The sequence below is a fragment of the Haemorhous mexicanus genome, chromosome 6 (genome assembly GCF_027477595.1).
Source record: "Haemorhous mexicanus isolate bHaeMex1 chromosome 6, bHaeMex1.pri, whole genome shotgun sequence".
Lineage (NCBI taxonomy): Eukaryota > Metazoa > Chordata > Aves > Passeriformes > Fringillidae > Haemorhous > Haemorhous mexicanus.
Genome location: NC_082346.1, coordinates 11,761,870 through 11,771,042, shown reverse-complemented (window position 1 = coordinate 11,771,042; position 9,173 = coordinate 11,761,870). Strand labels below are relative to the sequence as shown.

The 9,173-nt window shown below is 57.4% G+C and overlaps 1 protein-coding gene across 2 annotated transcripts; it reads left to right on the top strand.

Annotated features, from left to right (window-relative positions):
* The first annotated feature begins 413 nt into the window (after window positions 1-413).
* On the top strand, window positions 414-8,480 carry LOC132328628 (ras-related and estrogen-regulated growth inhibitor-like). 2 transcript variants are annotated; one of them, XM_059848620.1, is made up of 4 exons: window positions 414-1,243; window positions 5,720-5,776; window positions 6,464-6,537; window positions 7,202-8,480. In XM_059848620.1, exons 1-4 carry the CDS (start codon window positions 1,003-1,005, stop codon window positions 7,685-7,687), a joined length of 858 nt encoding a protein of 285 aa, XP_059704603.1. In that variant the 5' UTR covers window positions 414-1,002; the 3' UTR covers window positions 7,688-8,480. The 2 variants fall into 2 exon arrangements, with proteins under 2 accessions (XP_059704603.1, XP_059704604.1); XM_059848621.1 differs by lacking the exon at window positions 414-1,243 and adding an exon at window positions 1,929-2,108.
* The last annotated feature ends 693 nt before the right edge of the window (window positions 8,481-9,173 follow it).

The following is a 9,173-nucleotide window of genomic DNA, read 5'->3' as shown; positions in this document are numbered from 1 at the left end:
TATTTTTCTGGAGCAGCTGGTCTTGGTTTGGAAGGTCATAGTGGTCATGAAGGTGGTGGGAAGGGAGCTGATTTTCCCAAGGTGACATTGGAAATCCGTGGCATGAGTGCAGCTGTGCTTCCATTTTAATTCCATCCTTCTTGTCCCTTCGTTCCCTCATCCCCAAGAATCCATGTGCTGTTAACAGACTTGGAATTAAGGCAAGTGTGACTGCCCAGCTGCCAGGGCTGTGCTGCCAAGATGCTGCACCTGAGGCGAGCACAGCAGGAACCTGGAGCAGCAGGAATTGTTACTCTGCATTCCTCCAGCCAGTTCCTGCCTTCCAAAGTGCAAGGGTCGATTTTCCATGAAATTTGCCTATTTGTTGTCACACAACTCGCAGAAAAAGGGTTTTCTCTGTGTCTTTTCCCTCTGGATTTGCCTGGAATCAGGGAATGTATTAAAACTGGTCTTAGAGAGGATCAGGCAAGAAGAGGACTTGATTGCAGACATCTCATTTCCGTAGGAAATGGGGCTAAAAATAGGGAAGGAATGTAAGGAAACTTCTTTTTCTTGACGCCCCCCCCATTCCCCAGCTGGGAATCAGCTTTTGTCCCAAAATCTGTTTATTGCCTCGCTGTTGTTTTCTGGGGCCCAGATGTAGCCATGAGCCTGATTTCTGGCTTTGGAGAAGCCGGAGCAGGGCCGTTTCTAGGGGCTGATGCACAAGGAAGACACACGTGATGGCAAGATGGGTTTCTGGGAGAGGTCTGCTGGCTCTCCATGACAGTCCCTATGTTATCCAGGGGCCTCCCTCCAGCCCTGATCCCGCTGGCAGCAGCTGTGATCCTGATAACCCTGTGGCTGGTTGAGTGTTGATGTCCCTGTGGGCATCAGGACGTTCCCTTTGGACACCTGATAGGGGCTATAAATACCAGGTGGGTTCATGTTCCCTCAAGCATCGAGTGGGCTGTGCCAAGTCACCCCAGATGGTCAGGCTTGAGAGATCCCTGTGCCAGAGAAATGACTGCAGCCTTTGGAAAAGGGACTGAGTCCCTGATGTGGGCGTTTGAAGGCTCCACACCCTTGGCCAGGTGCCTTCTCCCAGCTTCTTTTTCTGCAGCACTGGTGTCACCTGGGATCTGCGTCCCACGGGTCAGAAGTGTTCTGGGGTCTGATGGAGAGAGTCAGGATGCTGCTCAAGGTGCTGCCAGGCTTATCCCTTCTTCCCAGGATGCCCAAGGCACATCCATGCCAGCTCCAGGTACTGCTCTGAGCTGTTACACGTTCCCTGCTGACCTGGGTACCCCCTCATGCTGCTGCTTAACAGCCTGCTGGTGCTGCTGCCCCAAAACACACAAAGTTCAGTTCCAGGTCTGGTGTGGAGTCCTTGCTCTTGAATATCCGTGGGGATTTAGTGGCTGGTTTGTGCTGAGCCAGGAATCACTCCTCGTCCTGCTTGTGGGACAGGGGGGCAGGCCGGGGCTAAGTCAGCTCCTCTTGTCTTTATTAACTTGTCTGGTGCACAAACATGGGACAGTAATGATTTCAGGCAGTGGTTTGGGGCAGGCAGCACTTTGGCTGTGTTGCTCTGGCTGGGGAGGTGTTGCACCACCTTCCCTCTTTCCTCATTCTTACACTCAGGAAATGTCAGGAAGGTTTGGGATGGAAGGGAGCTCACAGCCCATCCAGTGCCACCTCCCGCCATGCGCAGGGACACCTTCCACAGCCTAGGTGGCTCCCAGCCCCGTCCAACCGTGCCTTTGCGCCCCTTTGCGGGGAGCACCTTTCCCGGCCCGGGAAGCGCTGCCCGGCGCTACTGCCTGCGGGGAAACTGAGGCACAACTCCCGAACCGCCTCCGGGACGGGATGACGACCGCCTCTGCTGGCCAGGGAGGAGGAGGAGGAGGAAGGCATCAGCCAGGCCCGCCCGGGGCTGAGCCCAGCCCGGCCCCCGGGGCGGAGCCGGCGGAGCAGCGCCCGGCGGAGCGGGGAGCGGCGGATCCCGGGGCAGCCCCGGCCCGGCTCCGGGATGAGCTTCCCGCGGCCCCTGCGCCGCTCCGTGAGCCTCAGCCCGGCCCGCACCCTGCGCCTCGTCGTGCTGGGACAGAGCGCCGTGGGCAAGACAGGTAGGACGGGGCTCCCCGGAATCCCCCTGGTGTCCCTCGGTATCCCCCACATCTCTCTGGCATCCCCCAGCACCTCCACGGCATCTTCCTGCATCCCTCTGCTATGCCTTGGCACCCCTCTGGCATCGCCCTGGCATCCCCGAGGTATTCTCCCTCCCGGCCAGAGGGACCAACCTTCCCATGTCCCTTAGGAAGCCAGGACAAGGGACAGTCTCTCGGTGCCCCCCTAGCCCGTGGGGTTTAGGGGCACTGAGTTTCCTTTCCCTCGAGTTTCCCACATGGACACTTTGCACCGGGGCTCGTTTCCCTTGCCCGAGGGGTCCCCGGCTGCGTGGGCACCCGGGGTGGACATCACTGACCGGGAGAACTTTCCTAAAAGCCGGGCTCGGGATTGGGTTTTCCCGGGTGTGAGGAGTTCTCTGCTCACTCCCAGCGCCCACAGCAGCTCTGCGGAGCCTCCTCCGCAGCACTGGGCTGTTTTCCCTCAGGAAAACTCCCTTTCCCTGCGCCTCGTTCAGCGCTCTCCGTCTGTGCCTGCTGAGGTGGGGGTTTGGGATGCTGTGCTGGGAGCACCTCAGCTCCCTCCTTCACCCTCTTCCTTCCTGGGGATCATCCTCCCCTGCTTCCCATTCCTCCATCCCGAGCTGTGAGCACTTGGGGGCAAAGGTGTCCCCTGTGGCACCCGGAGTGCCAGGACTGGGGTCAGAGGCAGGGAAAGATGTGGATCTACATTGCAGTGATCCATGATCCATGCAAAGCCTGGTAGGACACAGCTGTGCTGCCGTGCCCTTGGGGACAGGGAATGTCCTGCCCCTCTGGAAAAGGGAAGGCACCGCAGCAGTGGCACCTGTGCCGGGCTGTCGGAGCCGCTGGAATTGTGTTTCCATGGGCAGCAACCAGCATTAACGAAAAATCCTCATTCCATGATTACACTGAAGGCAGCAGCTCCCAGCTCTCCCTGAGCAAGGCTGGAGCATGGGATGGGGCTCAGCTCCGGGGTACCCAGAGCCCCGGGGGGTCCCTGGAGGCATTTGGCCCCGATGGAGCAGATGGTTTTATGGGGTGCACAAAGCCCTTGGCTCACCCCAACCCCAAACACGTGTGGCTCCCTGCTGCTGGCCATCTCACCTGGCACACAGCAGAGTCCTGGCAGCTTTGGGCCCCTCCTGCGGGCAGGTGTGGGGTTTTTGTGCCTCCTCCTTAGGGTGGGATCATGCTGAGGGTCTTTAAAAGTTCCTCCAGGTCGGGTCGGCTGTCAGCGTGTGTGCCTTGCAGCAGTGGGGTCTGTGACAGGGGGACAGTGACACCGGCCATGGAGTCGGGGCACAGGAGGGTAGTTGATCCGTGGCTCGTGCAGAGGAGAGCTGGAGCATGCCAGGAACAGGGAGCAGCCCCTGGGAACGGCAGGCATGCAGTCCGCTGTGTGTGTCCCTCCCCATCTGTGTCCCCTGGGCGCTGTTCCACATGTCCTCCCCTGCCAGGGGACATCGTGTCACCTTCCCGGGGGGCTGTGCCCCAACTGCTGGGTCCTGCTGCCTGCCAGTCCCTGCGCTGGGGATGAGGACACCTGTCCTGCTGTCCCTGCCCAGCTGGCAGGTGACATCCCAGGTGATGGATGGAGTGTGGGAGAGGCGAGGAAGGAGCCAAGAGCAGCAGCATCATTGCTTCAGCTCCTGTGGGGAGGACAGGGGAGGCAGCTGTGTCCCAAGGTGGGGGGTGACATCTCTCCTGGCCAGGGTGTGAAGCAGGGAAGGCTGAAGGTGGATTTCATCCCCGAGCTGCCAAGCTCCCATCCTGGCAGGCCCCCACTCCAGAGCATCCCCAGGATGAGCTGCTGCAGCCATGGGATACAGAGCCAGGTTGGGAGAGTTGAGGGGTGGGAACAACCAAAGGGCAAATCCCGTGTGGGCAGCTGCAAAAGGGAAAGATAAGCCTTGATTCTCAGCAGGAGTTTGAGTTTTTTTGGAGCAGTTTGGAAACCTTCAGGATCTGGTGGCCCAAGGTCCCAGACCCTCCAAGCAGGGATGGGTTTGGGTGCAGCCATGTGGTTTAAGGATCAGGGCTGTGTGAATCAGCAGCGGGGGCTGGAAATCCAGCCCAGCTGGGGCTTTTGCTATCCTCTGTTGCTGCTGCCCAGCGTAAACTCTGCCATAATCCAGAGCAGAGCTCTGCCTGCAGCACGTGGAGCGAAGATGGATCTGCGCTGGGGCCATTCCACAGCGGCACAAACAGGGCAGCACGTGGGCACATGCCCAGTGCTATCCCGAGGTGCCCAGCCTGCTTCTGTGGTAGGTAAATCACCCCTTGAGCCCCCACCCCACATTTAAAGCACAATTAACCCTTTCAGCTCCAAGGAAAGCCCTTCCCGAGGTGACTGATGTTCAGGATGGGGAGAAAAAGCTCCTTATAAGGCTGGGTGGCCACGGCCGCTCCGCCTGCGGCCGCTTCCCCCACTGGCAGCTCCCCTCGTGTTCCTGCGCTCCAGCCAATTTTTAATCAATCTAATTGGCTCCTCTTCTCATCCCACACCATGTGCTCCAGCTTTGGGTGGCTGCCTGACATATGACACACAATCAGGTGCTTTCTAGAGAGCGAGCCTGCCTTGTCCCTCTCCCCCCGATAACTCCGTTGCCTCTTTGAAGGTGCCCGTAGGTGCCTCCTGCAGGATGCCTGGTTATCTCCTCAGAGCAGTTTGGCTAAATTACCTGCTTTTTTCTTCAAATCCCTTCCCTGCTGTGCAGGTTTCAAACCCAGAGACAGACTGGGAGGGTGAGAGGATGGTGATGCCCCCAAAGAGGAGCCAAGCAGGTGTGAGAGACAGAAGTTCCTGCATCCCTCTTTCCCTTTCTGTGGTTATTTAAGCCTGGCCCATGTGGGGTGCCACATTCCTGGGATAAACACACAGATCCTGGTTGGCTTGGTGTGGTTCTGTGAGGGCAGGACACCAGAAACATCTGCTGGTGGGCAGCTGGGACTAACTGACCCTGGGGTTGCAGGGGAAAGGGAGCTCCGAGTGTTGCTCCAGCTTGGTGTTGGCTTTTAATTTCCACTTTTGTTTCTGGAGGGGTTTTTATCACATCATGGTTCTGGTGAGGTTTATCCTCCTGTCACACTCCTGGTCTGTTTTCCCTTCCTCCTCTCCCTCCTGGCTCTATGCTCCCGCCTAGCTCTTTTGGGGTTTTCCCCCCCTCCCTGTTTTTTTCCCCTGTTCCACTTATTTCACTTTCCACTCCTGTTGCCTTTCCAAGCCAGCTCTCAGCCTCTCCACCACCTTTCACTCCCATCTCCATTATCATCATTAACACCTCAAAGGGCTCAAGCACCACTTCCACCCTCCACTCCTGCACTCTCTTCACCCTCCCAGCCATGGCTTTGCCCAGAAACTCCCTCTCTAGGCATCAGCACTGCATTTCCAAAGCAGCTTCCTGGAAAAGATGTTAGGGCCAAAGGCTTTGCCTCGCCGGGCTCTGGTGCAGGGAGATATGTAATCAGATGAGGGGGTTTAATTGCTTGAGCTGTGGCTGCTCCTGCTGCTCCATTGCCCTTGCAAGGAGGAAAAATTAGTCCAGAGGACTGACAGCTCCAACAGGGTTCGTTGTGTTTTTTTCCAGCGCTGACCGTACGATTCATCACCAGGAGATTCATTGGAGACTATGACCCAACCCTAGGTAGGAAAACTCCTTTTCCTTGGGGCTGTCACCCTAGCAGAGCCAACTCTGCCCCCAAATTCACTATATTCCCTCCTCGTCCTCCTCAGCCAGACAGGCAGCCTGTGGACATCTTGGCACCTCCCTGGGTCCTGCATGCCTTTTTCCCTTTCTGGTGTTATTTAGGCAAAATCTATTGGGACGAGCCTTCGGATTTCACAGGGAAGTGCTGCAGGCTCAGTCATGGGGTTGTGGAATCATGTAGCATCATAGGATCACAGAATCATTTAGGTTGGCAAAGACCTCTGAGAGTCCAACCATCAAACCAGCAGTTCCTCCTCAGTTCCTCAAATTCCTTCTCAATCTGCTGGGAGGTGGCTTTTAAGGGACAGGAGGCATCTAAGCCCCTGGAGCCTGTGCTCTCCTGAATTCTAGGATTTTGGTTTGTTTTTTTTTTTTTTTTTCCCTTGCATTTGGGTTGTTTTTTCAGCCAAAAACAACCATGGGACTGAAGCCATGTCCTTGCTGAAATGTCCCAGAAATGTCCCCTCCTCCCTCTCTCCTCTGGAGCCCCTCTCCCTCCCTTGTAGCTCCCACACTTTGGTCACTGCTGCCCTCTCGGCCACCCACCCAGGTGACCAAAGCCACCCGGGCTGTGGCTGCTCCCTGGGGGCTGTCTCACACACCTTCCCTGTGTATCCTGCCCAGAAATGATCTACAGGCACGTGGCTGTCATCGATGGGGAGATGGTGCACTTCGAGATCCTCGACACAGCCGGACAGGTGAGCTCAGCCGGGAAAACAACATGGAGCAGGGCAGCCTGCCAGGGAAGGCAGCCCCTGCTCTTCCACTGCCCTAATTCCTGGTGTCTGGAACATCATGGTTCCGTGGTTTCCTGGTTACCTCAGGAAAAAGGTGTTCTGGTGAATTTATGTCTAACCTCAGTTACAATGTAATATATCCCTCCATTCCTTTCAGGTAAATGTTCCCCCATTCCCATGCGGGGCACAGCTGTGCTTGCTGTGCCAGTGGAGCATCCTGGCAGCTCAAGGGAGCACTGATTCCCCCAGTATCCATGCCAGGACAGAGCTGATGGCTGTCTCCACCTGCCACACTGCCTAAGCCACCCCATCCCTGCCTCGGGCTGCCAGTGCTGCTGTCCCTTTTCCCTCCTACAGCTCCAGAGGTGTTTCCTGGTGCTGCTTTTATCTATCCAAGGGGTTTCCTTCAAGGAAGGGGATTCATTATATTGCATTTCTCTTCTTACACCCACATTCTCCTGGGGGGAGAGAGAACGAGCCCCATCAAAGATCTGGCCCGCAAAGCAATTTGGGGCTGCTCCTTCTCAGCCTTCATGGGGACGGCGCCCTCGGGAGGTTTGCCGGGGTTGCATCCAGCAGTGCCGGCATTCCAGCGGTGCTGACAGGAGCCTGTGTGCCCCGGCAGGAGGAGGACTCCCTGCAGATCGAGGAGAAGATCAAGTGGGGCGATGGCTTTGCCGTGGTGTACTCGGTGACCGACCGCTGCAGCTTCGACGAGGTGATGCGGCTCTGCTTCCTCATCAACCACCTGCACGCCAGCCCCAAGCGCAGCGGCGGCGCCGAGCAGCCCCCCGTGGTCATCGTGGGCAACAAGAAGGACCTGCAGTTCGACAGGATGGTGTCCACCGAGGACGGGGAGAACCTCTCCAAAGCCCTCAAGATTCCCTTCTACGAGATCTCCACCCGGGACAGCTACGAGGAGCCGGTGGCGGTGTTCAGCAGCCTCTACCAGGAGCTGCTCAGGCAGGGCCACTTCTCCCCGGGCTCCTTCAAGAGGAGGACAGTGTCCAAGCTCATGGAGAAGATTCCCAAAATGCAAGCCAGCTCCACCCTGAACTCCGCGGGCAGGAGCCTCAGCTTTAACTCCTTCAGGGACTACATTCCCGAGTGAGCGCCCGGCTCACGCCCGGGATGGGGTCGGCTGCTGGGGCTGTGCCGGCTCTCTGGAGGGGAAGGACAGGAGTGCAGAGGGTAGCACCGGGCTACAAAAGCCTCTGGGTTCTTCTTACAGGGGGCTTTGTGCCAGCAGGGAAGGTTTTCTTCATCCATCTGATCCCTTTGCTCCCTCCTCACCCTCTGGCGTAGCTGAGGTGACTCCAGTGGTGTTGGGACAGCCCTCGGAGGGAGGCTCAGCTGTGTTTTGGTGGGGCTCAGACCCAGCACAGGCACGTCTGGGGGGGTTTTCCCCCTCCCCTGAGCTGGCTGGGGATATTTGCACCCCAAATCCAGCACCCACCGTGCTGGGTGACCCCGAGGGCCATGCTGGCTCCCAGGCTGGCAGCAGCCATTCCCTGGGGATGGAGCCTGCTTCCTCAGCGTGGCTGGTGAGTAAAACCCCTGGATCCTCCAACCCTTCCAGCCCATCCAGGCTGTGCTCAGTAGCACAGAGCTGATTCCAGAAGCTGCTTGCAGGTCCCCCTCTGTCTGCTCATCAGCTGCCCTGTTTCCAGAGGGAAAACCACCGTGGCCTGAGGAGTTGTTTCGCACAGGGATGGGGCAGGAGAGGCATGGGAAGGAGCCGGGCTCATGGCTCACGTTCCTTCCCTCCCTCTGGGTGTTGGGGCTGTGTGGCTGCTTGGGGTGGCTGTGCTGGGACCCTGTGGTGTGACTCCCCTGTCCCCTCTGTTGTGACTGACCCCATTGTCTGCTGCCGTGTCCTGTGACAATAAAAGTCGAGTTCCCAACCCCCTGTGGCACTCCAGGATAGGTTATTTCAGGGAGCTTAAGGAAAGGAGTGCATGGTCTGGGATGACCCTTTAATTAGGTCTGGGCATCCCTCTGATCCTCCCCCTGAGCCAGGCACCATGTGCCCTCCTGTCTCCCTCCACCCCTAAAAGGATTCCCTGGAGGATCACAGCCTGGGAAGCCACTTATCCCACCTCCCAGCCTGCTCCAGAAGCCACCCAGGCACCCTTTGCTCTCCTACAGCTCCCAGAGGTGTTTCCTGGTGCTGCTTGTGTCTATCCAAGGGGTTTCAAGGATTCATTATATTCCATTTCTCTTCATACACCCACATTCTCCTGTGGGGGGGAAGAGGAGCCCTGTTAAAGAGCTGGGCCGGAAAAGCAATTTGGGGCTGCTCCTTCTCAGCACCTTGATTAAAATCCCAATTTTATTGAATTAAATTTAATTTAGTGAAGGAAAATTCACTTGGGGCTCTGTGTATGGGCAGAACCCAAATGGGGCTTAAATGCCTCAGGGGGCTGGACAAGGGAGGGGTGTTTGTTTATTTTTGGGGGGTTAATGGCATTCCCAAGGGAGTTGAACACTGGGAGCTGAGTTGGGGGTTTGTTTTCCAGCACCTGGGGTGGGTGTTGCTGCCCTGGCTGGAGAAGAGCCAGTTTGGGAAGTTCTGGGAGGGGGCAGAGAAGAGCTCA

Bases quoted from the DNA above. Each gene is read 5' to 3' on its own strand.
- LOC132328628 (XM_059848620.1), top strand. From the start codon at position 1,003: ATGACTGCAGCCTTTGGAAAAGGGACTGAGTCCCTGATGTGGGCGTTT. The intron at 1,244-5,719 runs GTACTGCTCTGA...GTTTTTTTCCAG, and splicing joins CACATCCATGCCAGCTCCAG to CGCTGACCGTACGATTCATC. The intron at 5,777-6,463 runs GTAGGAAAACTC...TATCCTGCCCAG, and splicing joins AGACTATGACCCAACCCTAG to AAATGATCTACAGGCACGTG.